This window comes from Dasypus novemcinctus, chromosome 7, assembly GCF_030445035.2.
Source record: "Dasypus novemcinctus isolate mDasNov1 chromosome 7, mDasNov1.1.hap2, whole genome shotgun sequence".
NCBI lineage: Eukaryota > Metazoa > Chordata > Mammalia > Cingulata > Dasypodidae > Dasypus > Dasypus novemcinctus.
In genome coordinates, this window is record NC_080679.1 from 2,299,153 (window position 1) to 2,322,586 (window position 23,434).

General features: G+C 58.0%; 1 protein-coding gene and 1 long non-coding RNA gene across 6 annotated transcripts in view; both read right to left on the reverse strand.

The window, feature by feature from the left end:
* LOC101414911 (ubiquitin carboxyl-terminal hydrolase 2-like) overlaps nucleotides 1–18,047 on the reverse strand; it is a 93,345-nt gene extending 75,298 nt beyond the window's left edge. For 2 of the 5 annotated variants that reach the window (XR_011649173.1, XM_058299765.2), the window contains exons 1-7: nucleotides 17,341–18,047; nucleotides 16,671–16,779; nucleotides 16,464–16,585; nucleotides 16,040–16,110; nucleotides 15,590–15,769; nucleotides 15,002–15,100; nucleotides 8,223–8,414 (exon numbers count right to left, since the gene is read on the reverse strand). Coding sequence is in view for 4 of the 5 variants with exons in the window: in XM_058299765.2 (XP_058155748.1) it covers nucleotides 8,223–8,414; nucleotides 15,002–15,100; nucleotides 15,590–15,769; nucleotides 16,040–16,110; nucleotides 16,464–16,585; nucleotides 16,671–16,779; nucleotides 17,341–17,773 (1,206 nt within the window). In the remaining variant the exon portion in view is untranslated. Of the gene's footprint in view, nucleotides 1–5,620; nucleotides 6,209–6,791; nucleotides 6,843–6,957; nucleotides 6,990–7,273; nucleotides 7,406–8,222; nucleotides 8,415–15,001; nucleotides 15,101–15,589; nucleotides 15,770–16,039; nucleotides 16,111–16,463; nucleotides 16,586–16,670; nucleotides 16,780–17,340 lie in introns of those variants that run through there. The other 3 variants (XM_012529390.4, XM_058299768.2, XM_058299766.1) reach the window with 3 other exon arrangements.
* Nucleotides 1,073–3,502, reverse strand: LOC131279090 (uncharacterized). The gene is made up of 3 exons (XR_009186416.2): nucleotides 2,984–3,502; nucleotides 2,518–2,623; nucleotides 1,073–1,171 (listed from the first exon to the last, which is right to left on the reverse strand). It is a non-coding gene; the product is annotated as an uncharacterized lncRNA (long non-coding RNA).
* Nucleotides 18,048–23,434: the final 5,387 nt, after the last annotated feature.

The window sequence follows — 23,434 nt, forward strand, 5'->3', positions numbered from 1 at the left end:
AGGAGGGGTGTCAGGAGAGCGCGAGTGGTTGGCGTCAGGAAAGGAAAGAAACGGTCTCACAGCTGTTTCCAAAGGGTCATGGGGACCAGGAGGGAGGAGCACTGGGGCCGAGCAGGGCAGGTGCAGACCCAGGGGTTGGTCATACCCCTAGTCAGTCCTCGCGGCTCCACACGGGGACGCGGGTCTGCCGTGGGGCCAGGGGCTTGGCGCACGACCGCAACCAGGCCCCAAACTTGGCAGCCCGGCAGGCCTGCGCCATGTCCAGGCAGGCGAAGCAGAACTCCACGTGGCAGCGGGAGCACAGCACATACTTGCACTTGTCCTTGTGCTCGATGAGCAGCCCGCACGTCGGGCAGGCCCGGGTGGAGGGGCAGCCTCGGATCTCGCTGCCAGGGAGGTCCTTGGTGCCGCAGGTGGCCAGGACGTGCAGGCTGGGGTCCCGGCAGCCCTCGTTGGCGCAGTGGTCCGAGGGCGTCCCCTGCCCTTTTCAGGCCCGCAGGCACTGGAACTCGTAGGGGTCCCCCAGCGAGGAGGAGCAGATGGTGCACAGCACCCGCAGGTGGGTCAGCTCCTTCCTCTCCACCAGGCTCCTGCACCTCGGGCACTGTGGGAGGGCGGGGGCTCAGAGCAGGGCCAGGGGCAGCGGGGAGGGGCAGGCACGGGGGTCCCCACGAGGGGACTAGGATCTGCACTGGGGCCCTGGCACTGACGTCCAGGCACTGGGCACTGCCCCCTGGCCTAAGTCCTGGGCACTGAGGCCGAGGCCCCCCGGGCAGGGCCCACACCCACCTCTTTAAAGTCACAGTAGAGTCTCACTGCAGACAGGGCAAGTTTCAGCCCTAAGTCCCTCTGCTCCGCATCCCCCAGCGCGGCGCTGTGGTGCACCTCGGGGTAGGGCCACTGGGCCCCGCACTTGGCCCCGTTGACATCAGCAGGGCAGTAGAAACTGAAGGAGCCCTGAAGGGGGCAAGGCACGGGCGTGTCATGGGCTCTGTCCAGCACTGAGGCTGGGACTGGCCACTGCCCCCCGCACCTGGTCACCTGGTCCCCCCTGTCTAGAGATGCCCCCCCACCTGCTGGATGAGGCTGCGGCACCAGGCCGTCAGGCTCCCGGGGTCCACAGCGTGCCCACAGCTCATCTGCACCCTCTGGGTCCCGTCATACTCGTCCCCTGTAGGACGAGGGGGCTCAGAGTGGGGCAGGATCAGGTGCCCACGGCCGGGCTGCGCTGGGTCTGGGGGCTCCCACAGGACATACGGCCTTGGGGCTGAGCTGGGCACAGAGGCCACACCCGCCTCTCTCCCCCAGCCTCAGGAGTCCAAACACGGTCCCGTGGGACATGCCGGAGGCCTCCAGCTGCGGCTGTTGCCCCAGGACACGAAGAAAGCTGTCCTCGCCCACTGGGGTCACCGCAGTAGGTTCCGCCTGTGAACGAAGCCCCTCCTGAGGCCATGCCCGGGGGGCTGCCCCGGTGCCCTCTGCCCCTCCTGCCCCTCCCTCCTTGGCACAACCTCCCGGGACCCTGCCTGGTCAAGGCCTGGGCACAGGACGAGTCTTGTGCTTGTTTCCAGGGTCCTTGACCCCGGACCCCCGTCACTGTCCTATAAGGTCAAGGGTGGACCGAGCCAGGGCTGTGGGCTGGGGTTCCAGGCAGGGCCTCACCAGGCCTGGTCAGGGGCGCCGGGGGGCAGCAGGGCCTGAGCTGAGGCTGGGAGGGTGCAGAGCTCAGGCAGGTCCTGGGGCCGCATTCCTGGGGTACAACGTGTGAGGGGGAGCGGCTGGGCCCAGGTAGTCAGCTCAGGGGCTCCTGCAGGGGGTCGGGGGACCCTCCTGGCCTGGGGGCAGGGCAGACACGTGGCAGGACTGGGGGCTGCTCCAGGGACCACAGACACGTGGCAGGAATGGGGGCTGCTCCGGGGTCTGGAGGGGGACAAAGGGGCGGGGACAGGAGGGGCAGCACGATGGGCCCTGGGGGCCGAGCTGAGCCCTGGGTGTTGGTGGCACAGTCACAGGTGTCGGCTCCGGCCAGGGGGGCTCCGGCTCCACAGCTGGGTTTGGGGAAGGAGGGGCCTCTGCCATGTCTGGACCCTCCAGAGCAGGAGCAGGTGGGGGAAGCGGGGGCAGGGCTCAGGTGCGGACACCCTGCTCTGAGCTTCAGGGGGGTGGAAGGGGGCACTGCCAAGGTGGGGACCCCAGGTTGTCATCAGCCCCCAGAGGACACCAGGCTCCCCTGGAGGGACCCTCCCCACATGCGGATGGAACACAGGGGGCTCTCCAGGGCCGTCCCTCCAGCCCCCACCTCGGGGACCCCACCTTCCACCCCACCCCAGCTCCGCCTGCCCCTTGGTCTGCTCTGGTCAAGTTCTGGAAAGTCTGCAGTGACCACCAGGAGCTCTCAGCAGCCCGTCCCTCCCCACGGGAACCTCCTGTGACTGGAGGGGCTTGGACCTCCTGGGGCGCCAGGACCTGGCTCCAAAGAGCCCCACCTGGCCCCTCCCCGCCCCGGCCAGGTGCTACCTGTTATCTCGTCTTTGCTCTTCACAAACTTGAGCGGGGGCTCGGCCTCCTCCCCCTTAGAGAGGCTCATTGTGGGGCGCCGGATCCTGGCCTCAGGGCTCCTTTCCTGCAGTGGAGAGTGATGGGGAGCTGAGGGGGCAGGCAGGGGTTCCGCCCTGTCCCAGGAGGCACGAGGCCCCGCCCCCCACCTCCCTGCGGCCCCGTCCCCTCTTCTAGCCCTTTTTGTGGATAAGGGGGAGCACTACCCATATAGGCGGATTTGGGGACCACGTACCCCCTTCACACCCCCTGCACCCCAGCAGTTCTGGGGCGTCCCTGGCCCTCTGTCCCCTGCCCCGTGGCCAAGCTGAGGCCGAGAGCCCGCGTGGTGGAGCTGGGGTCCCGCCCGGCTCCCTCCAGCCCTTGCCGGTTCTGCAGGGGTCCCCAGCAGGGTCCTCGGTTCCCTCCCCCTCCCGCTGCTGCTGACCTGGCAATGGCCCGTGGCCCGGAGCTTCTGTCTCCCTCCTTGACAAGTGGGTCAGGGTCGGGGTGACGAGGATCCCGCTGTGGGCGCAGCGGTTCGGGGCGCCAGGCAGGGGACCAGCGTTGTCTTGGGGTGCTCCGGGGCAAAGAACGGGGTCCCCGCGGCACCTCCCACCCTGCCTGGCGGCCCGGGACCCGCGCTGGCGCCGTCCGCGGAGAGGGTGACCACGGGGGCTTCTCCTCCCGCGGGCTTCCCTGGATTGCGCGGGGGGCGGCTGCTGGGCGCCTCAGGCTTCTGGGGAGTCGCCAGCCGGGGCCTGGCCTTTATTATGTGTGGGCGGTGGGAGGGGGCGCGGGTGGGGGCGGCAGGCCCCTGCTCAGACTCCCCACCCCACCCAGGTCCTTGCACACGGCCCCGCGGGCAGGAAGTTCTCGGAAAAGTCCCGCAAAAGAAACAGAACTGAATCTGGTCAGCCAGGCGCTGTACCCACCCCCTGGTCACCTAGAGGGGGCGGGTGGGACCAGGACCCTCTCCTCCGCTTGGCTGAGCCACCAGCACTGGGCCCCTCCCCCTGGGCAGTGCTGGCAGGACTCCCACCCCCTCCTCCCATTGGCTGTCCTGGCAGGACCCAGGCCTGAGCCCCTCACCCCATTTAGGAGGCACAAGCAGAGAAAGGGAGGGAGCCCTCCCTCCTTGCTCCCACCAGGCATCCCCCAAGCCCTTGCTGGCTGCCCTGGCAGCCCTGGGGCCCCGAGGCCTGCAGCGCCCCCTCCCCCAGTGCCTGTGGGCATGACCTGCTGCCCATCAGTCCACCCAGGGCCGGGGTCTCCTGTTCAAGCAGCTTGTGCTGGGTAGGGTGGGGTCCTCGTGCAGCGCTGGGGTGAAGAAGAGGTGGTCAGGATGATGTGGGCTATGGGTGGGAGGCTGTTGTCTCTTCGGAGATAACCTAAGCTGTCTGTGACTTGTGGGTCTGGGTTAGAGGCTGCAGTCCTGCCCTTGGTGATCATGGCAACGACTCCACTCCCAGGAAACACTTTAGTAATGCAAAGTCTATAAACTTTAAATATTCAGGGAAAATGCAAACCAAATGTGCTAAAAGCTTATCTAGAATGTATAAGGTTCATGCTAAAAGCTTACCTAGGATGTGGACGAGATATGCTAATTCAAGCTTATTGAGAACTGAAACAAAGAACCATTTGATCCTTCCTCTCTGTATAAAAGGAACTCAAAATTCGTGTTCAGGGCTCGGGTTTGAAACAGAAAGCTCCCGAGTCTGGCCAGCTGTCAATAAATCATTTTTCCTTCTCAAAATCATTCTTGAGTCCTGGCCTTTCTATATGCAAATAATTGAACCCTCTCAACTTCTATAACAAGGACACACAGCCCTGGGGGACGTCGGGTCGCTCTGTCCAGGGTGGCCTGGCTGGCGCTGAGGCTGGGAGTCCTGCAGGGCCTCCTGGGTCACAGACGCGCATCTCCAGGCAGGAGGGGCCGGGCAGGGCCTGGGGCTGGGCCTCCTGCCTGGCACAGTGGAGCGCCCAGGGGCAGGTGGCAGCGCTCCTGCCTCCAGTCAGCCCAGGGGCAGCGTCTGGAGAGGGAATCAAGCAAACCCAAGGCCAGGGGCAGCACTGGGCGCTGGGTCACGGTTAACTGAGAGTTCTTAAAATGACCAAACAAGTACATATATACAGAAATGCATATTTATATATATTTAAGCACCTAAGTTTATCATAAATGTACTGATAAAAGGATGGGTAACACATTTTACCAACTATAATAATACATACAATACCCTTCATTGGGAATTCCCAGTAACCAATTGATTCTCGCAGAATCCTTGCTTCATTCCCAGCTCTGGAGTCTGTAGGCAACCCCAGATGCAGGTCAACATCAGACCGCAGAGAAGGCGAGGAGAAGAGCTGGCTCCGCAGAGCAGTGGCTCCGTCCTGGAGGAACGACTGTGGTTCCGTGGCTGGCTTTCTTTTCACTAAGGTGGTTGCTCTGAACTTGACCCACTCATGAAGGAAGTCAGTTGCCTGAGCCACTTCCTGGATTAGATGACAGTCGTGAAGACTGGGAGCCTGTTTCCTCGGTTTCCCTGGTGCTGTTCACACTGTAAGAGCTGCGCACCTGTGCGGGGTTTGGAGCTGTTTGCGCCCTGGAGGGCAGGTGCTCCGACTCACTCCATCCCGTGGGAGGGAGCCCCTGTGGGCAGTTGGATGAGTCCACTTCAGTGAGGTGTGGCCCTCATCCATCAGAGCAGGTCTTCTCCAGTACTGGAGCCCTTTGGTTTATTTATTTTATTTTTTTGCTTTTTTCGGTTTTGCTCTTTTATTCATTTATTATTTTTTCTTTGCTATTGGGTCCTTTACTAGCAGAAGAAAACACTGGTGTGGAGAGAAGCGACAGGAAGAAAAAACTGGAGGTCAAGGGCCCCTGAGCAGGCAAGGCCAGGAGGCCGCCACGTGCCAAGGAGCGCCGGCCACCTGCCCAGGCAGGTGCTCCGGGAGCAGGTGCTGCCTTCACGACTCTCGGGCTGGACTTCCTCTTGCCACAGATCTGCGAGCTGTTTAAGCTTCCACCCTTCAAGCCCACCCAAGGCACAGCATTTACACTTTAATAACCAAGTTAACCAAAAGCTCATGATACATTTTTATTTTTATTCTGCCTTATTAGCTTTTCTCCATCACTCCCTGAACTATAGACAACGAACAAAGCAATAAAGCAAGGTCTCAGAGGAGCCTGTTGGGATTCCCAGCTTCCAACCTGATGCCCGGAACACCGCACTGGGAAGAGACGGGCAGGGAGGCACTTCCAGCACGCGGATGCAGGAGTGCCGTCACCCCCGAGCAGAGGCCGCAGGGAGAGGCAGGGGCCACCGGGGGGGCGAGTGCGGAGCACGTCCACCTGGTCTCTGACGTGCGGCCTTGGACTGTACGGCTGAGCTTCCTCGTGTAACAGCAGTTGTCTCTACCTGTCCACGGAATTCCTGGGCATTGAGCTGAGCTTCCCAGGTGGGTGTGGGGCCACTCAGCCTTCCCTGGGGGCCGGGAGGTTCCGTCCTCTGTGCCCTACACCCAGGTGGACACCTGTGCAGGTGCAGGTGCAGGTGCAGGTGCGGTGCTGGCCAGGCGGGGCTCCAGGCGATCCCATCCCTGCCCGAGCCCGGCTGGGGGTCCCCTGGGTGCTCCAGCCCAGTGGGGGTCGGCTCCAGGGTTCGCCTTTGGGCTGAAGAGATACAGTGAGGAGGACGCCAGTGTATGTCCACAGGGCAGAGTGGAGGTGGCCGCACGGCCAGCAAGGGTCCTGGCAGAGGGCACGCTTGGGGGCAATGGGCCCCATGAGTCATCTGTCCACAGAAGACACTCCTGGCCCCAGAGCTCCTCTCCTGCATGAGCTTCACCTCTACATCCGCACTTAGGTTCTAAATCTGGCACCAACCACTGCCCCACCCCCCGCCCCAGCAGCCAGCTGCAGTCTGGGTCCTGTGGCTCTGGGTGCTCTCCGCCCTGGGTGGGGCTCTGCTTCCTGGGAGCTCAGGGCTGCTCTAAAGGCGGCTCCTCTGCGTCCGGCTCCATCCAGAGCGAGCAGCGGATTCCTGCCCTGTGCTCCCATGTGTCTCTCTCCTCTACCCCAGACCTGCTCCTGGCCCTCTGTGGACACCTGTGGTGCTCCTCTCATTCCTTCCAGAATTAAGAACCTCCTGGAGAGCCTGTCCGGCTGCTCCATCCCTGAGATTCTGGATAACAGGCCAGGGCACCTCCACCCCTGCCCCCAAACACGGACCCCAGGGCCCAGACCCGGCACGCACCTGTCCCTGCTGTCCTGACAGCGGTACATCAGCAGGTACGGGAGCCCGGACCTGTGGGCAGGACGTCAGCCTGGCGCCCCCGCCCGCCCCACCGCCCCTTCACCCTCCAGGGCCCCCAGCCTCCCGGGAGGGCCCCGCCCCTGCCCAGGGGCTCCTGCAGCCGTACCTGTGTGTGAACTGCTGCGGGAAAGACCCCACCTAGGAAGAGAGGGGCGGGGCAGTGAGGACACGGCCTTCAGGCGACTCGCCCACCTGCCACCTGCCCTGCACGTGGCCCCTGCGCCTTCTGCCTCCTTCAGGGGCTCCCCCGCCAGGCGGTGCCGGGCCTGACCTCTGACCTTTTCCCTGGACCTGGGCCCTGACCTCTGTCCTCTCCCCTGTGCCTGGCCCTGACTGTGACCTGCCCTGACCCCTGGCGCCTGCCGTCCCCTCCCACAGCTGTCCTCTCCCACAGCCCGGGGCCACATGGCGGGGGCACTCACACGGTCCACGCGCTGGTCGTTGAAGTGATACCACTGCTCCTGGCCGGGGGGCTGGACGAGGGCCGTGTAGTGGCCCCCGCTGTAGTCCCCCCGGTGGCTGCACATGGCGTAGAGATGGTAGCGCTTCCGCTCCTGCAGGGAGACGGGGTGCGGGGACTCGTGGGTGCCTCCACGTTCCAGGACAACGGGGGCCCTGCGGGCTGTGGCTGTGGTGGGCATCGGCCAGCGCCACCCGTCCTGCCCCCGCCAGCGTCACGACGGTAGGAGGAGGACAGACACAGGCGAGCCCCAGCGGTGCCACCCCCGGCTCCTGCGCTCAGGTCCAGCAGCCGCCTGTGTCCCCCCAAGGCCCAGCGTCCAGGGCTCCAGGCGCCCGGCAGATGTCCCTGGCGTCCCCGCCCCTGGCGTCCACCCGCCGATGGCCACGTGGGTGCCTGGCCCTGGGCCACCCTGCGGGGCAGTTCCCAGCTGAGTCCACTGTGGGAGCACAAAGCCCCCCTCATGCCCCTCCTGGGGCAGGATCTGGAATCGAGTTCCAGGGGTGAGGGGAGGACAGGGGGCTCTGTGGGGACACAGGCCACCTGAGGAGGGGTCCTGCCAGGCCCCTGGCCACCTCCAATCCCACTTTAGCTGTGGGGTCTCCAGGAGCCAGGACTGTGCCTGCGCCCGATCCCGCCTGTCCTGGGGCCTGTGGCCCTCCAACCCACCCTGTTTTGTGAGGCCTGCGCCCCCCACATGTCCCCTCCTCTCCTGGGGGCCTGCACCCCCCTGTACCCCCCACCTGTCCTGGGGGCCTGCACCCCCCCGTCCCCTCTGGGCCTGCGCTGTCTCGGCCCTGGTTGGCAGCTGTTCACTGAAGGAAAGGTGGGGGGGCGCGCTGTCTGAAACGCTGTCCTTGTGGCCATAGGAAGGTTTGTCCTGGATTCCCCCCACCTGTGCCGGGGCTCACCGGGGCTGGGGTGACCGTGGCTCCCCTAGAACCTGAAGAGTGGGGCGCAGCAGGTGCCCGGGGCGCGGTCTGCAGTTCCAGCACGTGGGAGACGTTGGTGGTCGCCTGGGCTTTGTGGAACTTTCCCTTTTTGAAGGTGAACTCGCTGACTTGCAGCACCAGGATCTTGGGGAGCCGCAGGAAGCGCTGCTCCTAGAGTGGGCGAGGCGGGTCAGGGGGGCACCCCACGGGCCAGGGCCCAGGCCGGCGGCTCGGGACCCTCCTCTGCTCCACCTCCCGGCTGCCTGCCCTGTCCGGGCCAACGCTGGCCGGTGCCCTTCCGGGAAGGTCGCAGACCCGAGTGACAGGCAGCAGGGGGTCCACTCGGTTCTCAGGGGCCTGGAGAGGGAGACTGAGCAGGCGGGGACCGCGCAGGGCTCCCCAGGAAGCTGCCGGGGCAGCCCATCCCCCGCTGAACGTCTAGCGGGAGGTGGGGCTGGTGAGAGGCAAGATGGGGGGACAGAGGAGAGGGGCACCCCGTCACCCCCAGGGAGGCTTCAGGGCAGTGGACACGAGCAGGGTGCGTGGGGAGGGCTGGTGGGGGGCTGGAGACGAATGACTAGGAGGTTGGGGGTCGGGGTTCTGCCCCTGCAAGCAGTGACCCTCTGGCCGCCCTCCAGCTGGGACCAAGGCCAATGCCACCACCAGAAGCACGTTCACCCGAGGACGGAGAGTCACCGCCTTCGGGGAACTCCAGCCAGCTCCAGGGAGGTTTCGAGGTGCTCTTCAAGAGCAGTAAATAGTCCAGGGTGGGGCAGAGCAGGGAGAGAGCAGCCAGGATGAAGCATGAGCAGAGAATGGAAATAAGTGCTGATGGAGCGCCAGCAAGATGGCGGCAGAGTAAGGAGCTCCTGGAGTCAGCTCCTACAGGGCAGTTAGCAAATACCCACAGCTCTCTGGAGCTACTGAAGCACCTGTTTGGGGGCTCCAGGAGATCAGAAGAGCATCCTGCCACATCCTTGAAGGAATGGAAGGAGGAGACTGCCCGTCTGCAGAGAAGACTCATAAGTAGAGGCTCCACGCCCCAGAGGCCAGTGCCCACCCTCCATTGGAGGCACAAGCCGCCTTGGGAGCTGTTCTGCGGCTAGAATTGAAAGCTCCACTTCCCCAAAACGGGGGAGGAAGAGACAGATGGGCACCAACTTCAGCTATGATGAGTAAATTCAGTGGGCCACAGTATGATCCTGAGAACAGCTAATGCTTGAGCCTGTCCAAGTCAGAAAGAGGCCGGGAGCTGCCATCTGAACTCCACGCCTGGCACGAGGGACAGCAGGGCGGACTGAGAATCCCAGTGCTGGTGAGGACTGGCTTCTTCCCATCCAGGTCAGATTGCAGCTCCAGCCTACGCCCCAGCCCCACCTCCAGCAGGGAGGAAGCTGCGGGGACCTGCGCCAGCCTCTCCGGGAAATTACCAGCCCAGCCAAGGGGGTGGGGATTATCTTACTCTGGCTCCACGAGCCGCCCCAGGAGCTATTCTGGGAGCTAAAATAGGGGAGGAGGAGATGGTTGGCTGCTGATTTTGGCTATTGATTGGTAGACTCGACTGGCTAAGGTATAACCCTGGAAACAGCTGGGGTGTGAATCTGCCCAAGTCAGAAAGAGGCTGGAGCTTCTTTCTGTGACTCAGCCCCCAGCGTGAGGGAAAGCCTGGCTGACTGAAAATCACAGTGACAGCAGGAACCGGTTTCTTTCACCCAGATTGGCCTGCAGCCCTAGCCTAGGCTTCAGCCCCACTTCTGGCCAGGGGGAGGCTTGCGGGCTGTGCACCAGCCTATCCAGGTAACTGCAGGGACTTTTGGATGGCACAGAATGAATAATGGGACAACTACTGGGGCAACTGCAGTCATCTTGGACCCACACTACACAGACTGCTGCCCACACCTGCAGCCCCATCCCCGCCCCAGCTAGAGGAGAAAGGAGCATGAAGCGTCATCAGTCTCTCTGGGCAACTATAGTCTAGGCCTGCACAACTTGGATTATTCCACACAGCTGTGACTCTGTCCCTACCTATGGGAAAGGAGAAAGTTGGGAGAAGCGTCATCATTCCTGGGGCAATAAGGGCAGCTTGAGGCTCCACATTTTTTAGTACCAACTACATCCTTGGCTCCTACTGCACAGCCAAAGGAGAAAGGGCAGGAAGCTCTAAACTAAAGAGAAAAACTGCACCCAGAATATATATTCTAAGAAGCCAGATGCCAAGACACCAGCAAAAAATTACAATCCACACCAAGAAACAGGAAGCTATGGCCCAGTTAAAGGAACAAGATAGGCCTCCAGATGCCATAAAGGAGTTGAGACAACTAATTACAAATGTTCAAACAAATCTCCTAAATAAATTCAATGAGATGGCTAAAGAGATTAAGGATATTAAGAAGACACTAGATAAGCACAAAGAAGAATTTGAAAGCATACATAGAAACATAGCAGACCTTACAGGAATGTAAGGTGCAATAAAAGAAATTTTTAAAACATTGGAATCATATAATAGCAGATTTGAGGAGGAAGAAGAAAGGATTGGTGAGCTTGAAGAAATGGCCTCCGAAAGTGAACACACAAGAGAAGAGATGAAGATTGGAAAAAATTGAACAAGGACTCGGGGAACTAAATGACAGCAAAAGGCATGCAAATATATGTATCTTGGGTGTCCCAGAAGGAGAAGAGAAGGGAAAAGGGGCAGAAGGAATATTTAAAATTTCTCAATCCTATTGAAGAACATAGATATCCACGTTCAAGAAGCACAGTGTACTCCCATGCAAAAAAAAAATCTGTATAGACCAACTCCGAGACACATACTCATCAGAATGTCAAGTGCCAAAGACAAAGACAGAATTCTGAGAACAGCAAGAGAAAAGCAATGCATTACAAATAAGGGATATCCAATAAGATTAAGTGCTGACTTCTCACCAGAAACCATGGAGGCAAGAAGGCAGTGGTATGATGTATTTAAGATACTACAAGAAAAAAACTTCTAGCCAAGAATCTTATATCCAGCAAGACTGTCTTTCAAAAATGAGGGTGAGATTAGAATATTCACAGATAAACAGAAACTGAGAGAATTTCTAAGGAAGAGAACAGATTTTCAGGAAATGCTAAAGGGTGTGCTAGAGCCTGAAAAGAAGACAGGAGAGAGAGGCCTGGAAGAGAGTCTAGAAATGAAGATTATATCAATAAAAGTAACTAAAAGTGTCAAAAGAGTGGTGAAAATAAAATATGACAGATAAAACTTAACTAGGGAGCCCCAAGCAGGATGGCGGTTCTCTGGAGGCTGGGTGTCCTCTGCAGGGCCCAGGGGGGCCGAGCTCTGTTCCTCCAAACCTCCGTGATCAGACCTGCTCATGTCTCAGCATTTCTTCAGGACCATTCTACCCCAGGAGTGCAGCACATTCACCTGTCCCCCAGCCGCGATGCTAGTTCCAAGGCTGCCTCTCACGGGACTGCTGAGAAGGCGGTCAGCATTTTGATCCTGGGCCTGCTTCCAGCGGCTTATTTTACTCCTTGCACTGTGGTGGACTACTCCCTAGCTGCAGCAGTCACTGGCCACAGGAAATGGGGCCTTGAACAAGTTATTACTGTCTATGTCCCTGGGAAGGGATTACAGAAAGCTGCCAGGGCAGGCCTGGTGACACTTGCGGCTTTATCCTTTGCTGGGCTTTGTTATTTCAACTGTCACGATGTGGGCATCTGCAAAGCTGCTGCCATGTGTGGAAGCTCTGACTTTATGTATGATACATATATGTGTATATGAGCTTTTGCTTTTTCATTTATAATCTGTTAATGGAAACTCAGCTTTATTACTCTTAGCACATTGTGATCACACTTCTTTTATATTTGTCCTGGGAATGATGGGCAAAGGGAAAGAGAATTCATAAATAAAGACTTTGCAGAAAATTAGATTCTGTTTAATTTTTAAAAACTACTCTGTATAGTTGATTCCAGCTATGATGATTACATGTCCTAAGGGACTGTTTGTTTTGTTTTGTTTTGTTTTGTTTGTTTAAATTTTTTCCAAAATAAAATTTTGTCAAAGTATGTCACACATACATAAACAATAAGTATATAATAAATGCTGTGAACTTATAAAACAAACATGCATATCATCATTCAGGGCTCCCACACATCTCCCCACCACCACTAGGGAACTTTAAAATTAGGAAATGCTGGATCTCACTAATTTCAAAATCCTAGAAGCTTGGGGAGCTTCTAACATTTAGGGAAGAGCTCCCTCTTGTAGACTATTCAAAAGATCACTAATTCTGACTTGAGATTTATGTTTCAAATGTATTTCTTTTACTTGTCCTTAAATAAAATGTCCAGAAATATAAAGCAATTAAGTAATTGTTATTTTCCCACTGTAGGAATCCCTAATATGAGAATGTATTAAAAAAATTTTTTCTTTAAATAAATAAAAATGTATTCTCTTATATATCAAAAAATAAAAATAAAAAAAATAAAACTTAAATAGTCAGAAATAAACTTAACCAACGATGTAAAGCACTAGTATTCAGAAAACTGCAGCTCAATGTTAAAAGGAATCAAAAAAGGCCTAAATAACTGGAAGAGCATTCCATGCTCATGGGTTGGAAGACTAAATATCATTAAGATGTCAATTCTACTCAAATTGATATAAAGATTCAATGCAATCCCAATAAAAATTCCACCAGCATTTTTTTAAAAATTGAAAACACGATTATCAAATTTATTTGGAAGGGTGAGGGGTCCTAAATAGCCAGAAACATCATAAAAAGGAAAAGCAAACCCTCATCTCCAGACTTTAAATCATATTACCTAACTATAGTGGTAAGAACAGCATGGTACTGGCATAAAGACAGACACATAGACCAATGGAATCAAACTGATGGTTCAGAAACAGACCCTCACAGGTATGGTCAAATGATTTTTGACTAGCCTGTCAATCACACAGCTCAGGCAGAACAGTCCATTCAACAAATGATGCTGAAAGAACTGGATATCCATAGCCAAAAGAAGGAATGAGGACCCCAATCTCATGCCTTATCCAAAAATTAACTCAAAATGGATAAAAAATGTAAAAATAAAAGAAAGAACCATAAAACTTCTAGAAGAAATTGTAGGAAAATATCTTCAAGACCTGGTAGTAGGTGGTGGATTCTTAAAGGAGATAAGAGGAGGACTGAGTGGACTACTGATGTTTAATGTATGTAGAAGTTTTAATTAGCTTTACTGTAAAAGTGTGAAAATTTATAGAGTGGATGGTAACACATAGTAATAGTTTATAAATGGGGATATGGCTGAAAATGGTAGTCTAGGTATGTAAATGCCAACTGACTGACTGCTAGAGAATAATCTAGGCACTGAATAGCAGAGTAAACCAAGAGGTGGATGAGAATTGTGGTTGATGGTACAGATGCAAGAGTGTCCTTTGTGAGCTAGAGCAAATGTACATCACTACTGCAGGGTGGTGGGAATGCATGGGAAAATACAACTGGAGTGACCTATGGACTGTGGTTAGCAATAATTATATAATATTTGCATCTATGCCAAGGATGTACTGTGGTGAGTAATGAGGCAGTATGGAAAATGTGAGCCAAATGTACACTATGGACGTGGTAACATTCAGATGATATTATCTTACCTGTAACAAATGTTCCACCAGTGTGGTATGTTGATAGAAGGTGTTGTTTGGGAATTGATTGTTTTATAAGTTTATAACTTCTGTCATAAAAAATATATTGAAAAAATAATAATAGGGTGGGTTGGAGGAAAAACACCCCAAATGTAAGATAAGGATTATGATTAATAGTAAGATTTTGACAATATTTTCATAATTTGTAACAAACGTCTCATGACAATGCAAGGTGTTGGTGGAGGGTTGATGTATGGGACCCCTGTATGATGTTATACATGTTTCCTTTATAAGTTCACAACTTTTACTATACTCTTATTATGGATGTACATATATAAATGATATAAAAATAATCATAATAGGGTGGATTGGGGAAAAGTACTTTGGTTAGTAGTAATACTTCGACAATGCTATTTAATCATTAGTTTAAAAGGTTTAACAACAATGCAAGATACTGGTGGTAGGGTGAGTTATAAGAGTCCTGTATGATGTTATATATGTTTGTTTTTTAAGTTCACAACTACTATTATACACTTATTGTTTATATATGTTTATGCATGAGTGATATATTTCAATAAATTAATTAAAAAAATAAGTACTGGCTATAGAAAAAACAGTCTCTAGCATTGAAAATAAAAGCAGAATAACAAGACCCACGGGCGAGGGACCCTGGCCAGGGCTGTGGCCGCCAGCTCCCCAGCTGCCGTGGAGGAACAGGTGCCTCAGACCAGGACTCGGGGCAGCGTGGCACAAAGCCACAGGCCAGGGCACTGGACAGGCCACAGCGAGGGGCAGAACACTTCTCCGGCCAAAGAGGCCAGGGCAGGAGCAAGACACGTGGGAGTCGGCAGGGCGAGGAGAGAGCCCTCAGCGAGGTGGTCCCAGGGGCCCCGTGTTGGGGACAAGAGCGAGGCTGGAGTCCAAGGCAGGGGAGATGCCCTTTGTGCCGAGGGCAGGGGCGGGGGGAGGTGGACAGGCCGTGGGCACAAGGGGACAGACGGGCACATCCTGCCCCGCCCTCCCAGCTCAGGGACCTGAGACCACTCGGCCGCTGGCACCTCTCAGGCCCCCCGAGGGTCTGGTCCAGCTCAGGGGCTACCCCAGGGCTGGGGAGAAGCAGCCGGGCCCCAGGCCCTACCTTGGAGGCGGGGGTCTTGGCATCGCAGCGCTCACAGAAGAACAGGTTGTCGTCCTCATCGAAATGCTGGACGTGGGGGCCGCTCAGGGCACCTGTGTCCTGCAGGAGACCAAGGAGAGAGGCTGGGGGCTCCAGGGGGCTGTGCCGTACCCCTTCCCCACCCACTGCCCCCACCTCTGTGCTCTGCAGCCCTCCAGGGCCCCTGCCCCCCACCACAGCCCCTTCGAGGCTTCCGCTGACGGGCACAGGGTTTGCCCTAAAAAGTCCTTTAGGGTGCAAAACCCAGCACCCCCAATATCACCCCTGCCCATGGGCATCCACCGCCTCCAAGGCACTGCGGGGCGCTCCCCAAGCACAGCTGCTCTCTATCCCCATGTACCAAGCCACCTGGGGAGGGCCCCCAACTGCCTGCCCCCCACTGCTCCTGAGTGCCCGAGGTAGGGGCACAATCGGGCATCTCTGCCCAGCGCAGCCCCCAGCACAGAAGGGGCTCGGACTGGCGGTGACTAGAGGGAAGTGGGACCCGGGGCTGGAGAACACCCACTCCCTGGGCCTCCCCCCGCAGGCCACCTGGGAAGGGGCCGGTACCTGGGCGCGTCCAGCAGGCTCTCGGGGCAGCTCTCGGGGCGCCTGCCCGTCCCCGTCCAGTCCATGGAGCCGGACAAGGGAGGCCAGGGGGAGCAGCAGCGTCCTGCCCCCGGGCGGGATGTGGTCCTCACTGCCACACCTGGAGCACCTGATGACCTTCTCCACTTCACTCTGAAACACCTGCACAGGAGGCGGTCACTCCCCAGGCCCCAGGCCCGGCCCGTTCCCAGGTGGGTCCCGGGCAGCACCGCCAGTGTGGACAGTCCCAGCCTCCACCTGGGCCAACGCTGCTCGGCGCCCTACAAGCCCCTCGATCCACGGGGTGCACTGCCCGCCCTCCAGGAGATGGCAAGGCCTCTGGACTTCAGCCACAGGAGAGCCCCCTCCCAGGACCGAGGCCCTGATCCTGCCCCTTTGGGGCCTGGTTGACCCAGGCCCCGTGCCCCCTACCTCCTGCAGGTCGTCCCGGCCCAGCTTGTCCAGCAGCAGCAGGAACACCTCGCCCACGTCCTGCTGGCCGTCTGCAGGGCATTGGGGGGGCGGGGGCCAGCTCAGCCAGCAGAGCCCCCTCTGCCCCCGGCCCTCGGTCCCGCCTCCCCCACTCCAGAGCAGGCAGGACACCGCGACGTGGCCCCTCCAGCAGCCTCCCCACTCCAGCCCTCCTCTGGGTCCCCGGGCTGCCCAGCGTCCCGCCTCCTCCCTGCAGCCTCCCCCTGCTCTGACTGTCCAGGGACCCCCAACCCCAGAGCCGCAGTCATGGACACCATCTTTGCTCCGTGGGATCCATGCTGACCACATGCCCTCCCGCTCAGACCCTCTGCCCAGGAACTGCCCCGGCCTCCTGGGCCCTGGCAGGAGCACCAGGTCCACTCACAGCCCAGGCCCAGGCATGCAGTCAGGGCCCGCGTCTCCACGGGGCCGCGCCGTGCCTCCAGGTCCCCAAAGATCTGCTCCAGCGCCTGCTGCTGCTGCGAGGACCTGGGCGCGTCCTGGACCCTGCGGCCACAGGGCAGCCCGGCTTCCACCTCACACAGGACCAGAGCTCCCCCCCCAGTCCCTCCCGGGGCCGCCGGGCGCTCACCTGTCCCGGAATTCCGGGGTCACGAAGAGGCACTGCAGCAGGGCGTTGAGGTAGCAGGTCAGCCCGTGATTGACGAGACCCACAAAGGGGGGGCGTCCCCAGGATGGGCCTGGGGGAAGTAGAGCTTCTGAAAGGCTGGGCGGTGCTCAGGAGGGAGAGCCCCATCCCCGGGGCACCCCCACCCCTCTTTCTGCACCAGACCTGGGCTGAGCCCAGAGACCCTGAGGGGCCCCAGGGGCTGGGCCTCCGTCCCTGCCGCTTGTCCCTCTGCACATTTGGGCCAGACCCCAACGTCCCCGGGTCTCTCAGAGGGCACCCCCCACTCCATACCTGCCCAGGTGGGCACCTGCTTCCCCTGCAGCCACCTTGGGGTCTCCTTTATAGTTGCAAGTCACATGGCCCCTCCCCAAGGAGCAGGCCCCCTGGCCCCTCTTTGAAGGCCCACCCCCAGCACAAGCACTTGCTGGCAGCTTTCTGGTGGGCGGCCCCACCTGGAGCTCATTTTTGCCTCAGAAAGACCCCCAAGGTGGGAAACAGGACCCCAGAGTAGGAGGCGGCGCTGCACGCTGTCTCCCAGCGCACACGGGTCTTTGCCCCAGAGGAGAGAAGGCAGGAATGCTCCACAGCCCAGGAAAGAACTCGGCATGCATAAGTCAGGAATGGAACGTACCTAAAGAAACGCTGGCTGGAGATCTTGACCTTCTGGAAGATTCGTGCCCTGAACCTGTGGCTGTTGCGACGGAGCTGGGCCTCGGGGTGGGCAGGCTCGGCCCAGCGGCTCCCCGAGATCCTGGGCGGGGTGCAGGAGGGGGTGGGGGCAGCTGTACCCTGCCTGCGCCCCGCCCCCCACCGCGGCTTTGGCCCCCCTTCCTCTCCGCCCGGGGGCCACGGCGGCGGGCTTCAGGCGGAGGGGCCTGGACCTGGCCCACGCGTGCCCCGACGTCCTGTCGGCGGGCAGAGGGGTCTAGCGCCCGCCGCGCCCCGCGCACGTCCCCCGCAACGCGGTGACCATCCCTGGCTCCACACGAGCCCCGGGACCCGCGGGCAGCGTCCGGGGGGCGAGCACCGGCGACCCCGTCCTGGGACCCGCGCGGGCGCCCCATCGCGGCAGCCCCGCGGCGTGGACCTCGCGGGGAGGGAAGCGAGCGAAGGGGCCTAGGCCCACCCGACCTGGGCGCCCCGCCCCGCAGACGGGCGGGAAACTGAGGCTCAGAGGGCGGGAACGGCTCTCCACGGGCGCGCGGGGCTGGGGGCTCCAGGCGAGCGTCCCCCTGCGCCCGGGTCCCCGCGGACCGAGACCCGGCTCTGGGGCCCCGCAGCCCCGGCCCCTCGGAGCCTCCGGCAGCGCCTGGGGTGGGGGCGGGGCGCCGGCGGCTCCGCCCCGCGGGGGGGCGAGGTCGGGGTTGGCGGGGGAGGGGCGGCCCTGTGCGCTCCACTTTCACTTTCGATTCTCTGCTGGGGAACATTCCAGAGAACTCCCGCCCGCGGGGTCGTGTGCAAGGACGGGGTGGGGTGGGGGCGGCCGGGAGGAAGGGGCTGCTCAAGACCCCCTGCTGGGGTGGCCGGACGCCCCCCCAAGCCCCTGGCCTGAAAAGGGAAACCTGAGTTTTGATCCCTGGAAGTGCCCTGGCCCTGAGCAGAGCCCCCGCAGCCCTCACTGCCCCCTGCCCGCCCGCATCTCCCTCCCGCTCCCCGGGCAGCGCTGACCTGCTCAGGACGGGGCTGCCTGGCCACCCCTGCCGCGGCCGCTGCTTTCTGCCCTGCACGCCCCCCTCCCTGCCCCCCCGGGCCTCCTGTCCCCCTCCCAGCTCAGGAGCCGGTTCACCTGCCGGAGGGCTGCCCGATTTCACCGGATGAACCCAACCACACCCAATTATATTAGAGACCCCCACCACACCCCGCTCTCCGCACCCGGGGCCTGCCCCCCCCAGGGCGCCCCTCCCCCGCAGGCAAATGGCCAGGCCCCCCAGGGCTACTCACAGGTGAGAATGTGGAGAGCCCCCCAGGGCAATCCTAAACGACTCCGGGGAGGAAAAGACCCTGCAGAACTCCTCGGCACAGTCTGGCCCCCGCGCTCCCCTCGCAGCCCACCGTGCTGGGCTGGGCACCGCCTGGGGGACACCCCCTTCCCGGGCACCGGAGCAGCCCACTGTCGTGCTGGGCCCCACCTGGCGCCCTAAACCTCTGCCTCCCTTCGCTGGGCCTGCAAGGGCCGCCCTGGCTCTGCGCCTTCCCCGTCTCCCCCGCGGGGGCTGCGCGGGTCGGAGCAGGCGCCACGCTCTGAAGCTTGGGGGGCGCTGCACGCGTGGAGCCACGGCTCCCACTTGGGCAGCCTCTCTGGTTTGTTTCGGCTCCTAGGGCCCTGTCCAGTGATTCCAGGACGAAGTTTGCAAGGGGAGCAGAAAAGAGAAGATGACAGGTGGCGACGTGCGAGTGCTGTAGCAGACGGCACGGGAATGGGAGTCGCCCTCCCAGGGGAGCAGCAGCTCCACCTGAGAGCCCTGCACGTGGCTGAAAGGCAGGCGGCTGCGCCGGCTCGCCAAAGCCTGTTTGATTGGCACTAGTCCACATTCCCGGCCCAGGGAGGGTGGCCCTGCCCCGTGCTCTGTGGTCACCTGACGCCCCAACCCATGGGCCTGAGGCAAGGCCGAGACCCCTCTGTGCTGAGGACCAGGTGGAGGGGCCCCAGCCTCCCACAGGCCCCTGCGATCCTCCAGCCAGGGCGCTGCGGGGTCCCTGGCTCAGCGAGTCGCTGAGCCCTGTGGCTGTTCCTGGGCGTGCGGCTGGGGGACCATGGGGAGCAAGGGAGGCTCCCCCAGGTCTGGCCTCTCCCCGCCCACTCCCAGGCCACAGGTGAGGACAGAGGGGGCCACACGAGCTCCTGCGGCAGTTGCGTGACGAGGCTGGGGGTCCCCATGCCATCACACCTGCAGGTTCCCGGAAGAGAAAGACGCCCAACGCCTGGACCCTTGGATGAGAGATGCCAGGGCACAACCGCAGAATCCGCAGCCCCCGGCAAGGCCCCCAAACCAATGCGAGCCCACCGGTCCCCGTGCTTTCCCGCAGCCCGCCCCCTCCCTGCCCCAGGCAGAAGGTGGAGCAGGAAGTCCGGCTGGGAGGGGGGTCTGCCCACAAGCTGCTCCAGGCCGCACCCCCGGCCGGGACCCACACCCGAGCAGGCCTGCCCCTCTCCAGCTCCAGGGGCAGCCACTCGTGACCCGTGCTCTCCCGGCAGCCTCTGCGTGGTCCTACCCCCACCCCCACCCAGTGCTTAAGGGGCCTGGGACATGGACGGAACCTCAGACCTGGCACCTGTCCAGCGGTCCCTCAGGGTCGCCACCTGACAGGTGAAGACCCAGAGAGCAGAGACAGGTGGGCTGAGGCTTCCTGCTGCAGCCTGGGGGTGGGGGGTGAGGAAAGGGCGATGGGTGGGGGGTGGGGCGGGGGCCTTGGGCCGCAGGTCAGGTGACGGAAGCCTGCAGGGGAGGGCAGGATGAGGGGGCCCGTTCAGAGTTTTTGGAAATGGGGGGGCCACCCTCCAATCCTCCCCTCACCCCATATCCCCCAACCCCTGGCAGGCCTCCTGGAGGACCACGGCCCCTCCAGGGCACTGCGCCCTCTGCCCTGCTTCTTCCAGAAGGGGCCCAGCGAGCAGCCTTCGTCCAGGTGCAGGGCCCTCCTGGGGGCCTGTCCTGGCAGCTCTGCCAGCTGCCGCAGCTCTGCCTCCACCTCCATGGCGCTGGCGGAAGAGGAGGGGTGCCGGGGGGGGGTGAGGGGCGCCTGGCCCCTGCCTAGCAGGATGCGGAGGGGCAGAGCACATGGTCCTCCGGGGGCCCAGCAAGGGCTCCAGACAAGACCTCTGCTCAACTAGACAAGGGGGTTCTCAGCTGCTCCCCCGCCCAGGTCCAGGGCACCACGCCCACTCCCCGAGAGGCCGCACCTGACTGCAACCCAGTGCTACCATCTGGCTGTGTGGGCCTGCTGCCTCAGTTTCCCCACGTGTTCCTGAGCGCCCTTCCCCCACCTGCACACTCCCCCGCAGCCCCTCTGCTGGTGCTGCTTGTGTCCCTCTGGTATGCAGAGGCGTGCATACAGCAGGCTCCTAATAACAGCTTGCCATGGGAGGCTGCCCTCCCGGGACAGGGTGCAACCCCCTCACCAGCCCCAGGTTGCAGGGACCCGGCGCCAGGTGCAGCCTGTGGACCTCAGCTCCCTTCTGGCTGCAGTGAGGGTGGGTTCAGGCACGTTGGTCGGTCGGGGCAGATACCCCCCACCCCAGCCTGGGGTGGGCTCCTGCCTGGGGCGCACAGGCCCATGGAACTCTGATGAAGGTGCCTTGTGTGGATTCCCACCCCCCAAGGTGTTATAGCAGAGAGAAGTCAGGTGTACGCGGTATTGAAGGCCAGGATGCGAGACGCTGAGAAGGAAGATTTATTATGACCAGCCAGGTCCGGCAGACTCCTCTCCTAATAAAAACTGATTTTTGGGTCCCTTTTATACAGAGAATGTAGGAGTGGGGAGTCAAATGGTGCTTTGTTTGAGTACCAAATAGCTTGAATTAACACATATCCTGCACATTCCAAATAAGCTTGAATTAACATATTTAGTTTGCATCCTCCCTGAATATCCAAAGTCTATAGAGCCTATATCACTTAATTGGCTTCCGGGCCTGGAGTGGTTGGCGTGGTTACAGAAGGCAGGGCTGCAGTGCTCACTGTCTGACACACACAGCCCAGGTTATTGATGAAGAAACAGCCCCCACCCACAGCCCATCTCATTCCCCCCTTTGATGCCAGCTTAACTGGTTAAGCTTTGGCATCACCATTATTGAAGTTATGAAGTGGGTGGCTGTCTGTTGCTTTGATTACCCCACCTATTAATTTCCCAGTGAGGGCCTAGAGATAAAGTTTTTGGGTAATATCTGGGGCTTTTTCTTGTTTTGAGAAGTTTTTGTTCTGGATAGCAGAATCTCGAGGATGGGGTTTTCCAGCAGTCATCTTGGGGGTTACTGATGTTCATGTGGATTCTCTGCCAGGTTCCAGGTCCATCTATTAATTTTTTATTTTATAAGCTTGCTTTATTTTCCCTTTAGAGAGTTTACACCTTTAATCTTAAAGGGGTACTGAAGGGGGATGATCTTTTTTCTGTAGCTACTTCCTGCTGGCCATGGGTTGTAGGGACCCTACCTGACAAGGTGTGAAAGCTCTGTTATTTTATTTTGACTGGAGGGAGATGGATCTGTCACTTTGTATGAAGGTGGATGAAGTTTTTACATGGCTAACAAGATGCCCATTCTGAAAGAAACAAATTTAATTAGAATTTTGAGAATACATGGTTTCCTTAAGAGGACACTAGATCCCAGAATTAGAAAAGATTAGGTGCCTGCAAAGATGGCACCTTTGTAAAGTTGGTGGGGAACAGTATATATATGTTATTTTATGTTGTTGGTTAAACCTAAAGAGAAATTGTAATAGAAAATGGGATTAGGCATAAATCATTAATATTAGTTTTTATGGTAGAGGAGAGAAATGAGAAGAGGTATTTCTCTTTTCAGTTAAGTCAAAGGAGATGAAAAGAGGCAAGGTTGATTTCAACATTTTGACATAAACATTACTTAGCTTTTTTTTCTTTTTTCTCTGTTTTTTTTTTTTTTTTTTTTTTTTTTTTTAGCTTTGTTTTTTGAAGATGAATCCCAGACTGTTCAATGACTGGCACTCATGTGTTTCATCAGGTGCTTCTGGTGAACTGGTACTCTTGCGTAGCTGACTTTATTCAGGATTAATACACCAAGCTGGACATTTCTTTAGCTTTAATAGCTGTGGGAGTGATCAGAACTACAGAGTAAAGCTTTTATAGTTTGGGCTTTAATTGAGTAACTCTTGATAAAATTTTTTGACTGTTTTTATTAGGCTTTGTTTTTTTTTGAGAATCTAGTTAAGCTGGTTAGGGCATTTTTTCCCAGATGAATGTCTTGGTGAAATTCAGAAAGAACTTTTTATTGCACTGCTCCTGGCCAGATTTGGGCATTTTTAATAAGCTACCCATCAGTTTTTAGGGTGAACTTTAAGCTAGCTGCCCTGGTTTGTTTACCCTGGGTACACTGTGCAACTTTAAGTACTAGTACAGGTGCTGGAATAAGAGGTAGGAGGGAAAACTGGTTTGAGTTTGCTACATCCTTATTTGCACCTGGGGGATTTTTAATAACTGAGCCTGATATTAATTAACCAATTACTTGTAAGCTACTGGTGGCCTTAGGCTTAAGCACATCCTTCATCTAGTGTGGGGAGAAAGATGTGAGAGGTTGCCCCTAAGTTAATTTGGTGGCCTTTTCATTAAAAGGGTTGTTGGCCTCATTGCTTTCAGGCAAGGTGGCCACTTTTTTATTTTATAGACATGTTTATAAACTATTCAGAAAATGAAATTGATCAGGCCCTTCAGCATGTTCAGTGTTTTCCTGTATATGATTTACCAGAAGCATTACCGTAGTTATCAGACATATATCTAGAATAGGATGTAGGTACAGTACTTAATACTAATTAATGTATTACTTAATGTATGAGTTTTCCTTGAGCAGCAATTAATAGCTTTAAGCTTCAGGTTTGCAATATTATACAGGTTATTTTTCCATGGAAGCAAGCTATAGTGCCAGTTGTGTTTACGTTCTACTTACAGTATTCTGGTATTTACTGCTCCACTTCCTATGTTCTTCATAGAAGCTGCAGCACGTTGATTCTAGAGGGAAATTAGGGAGTAGATTTTATCGG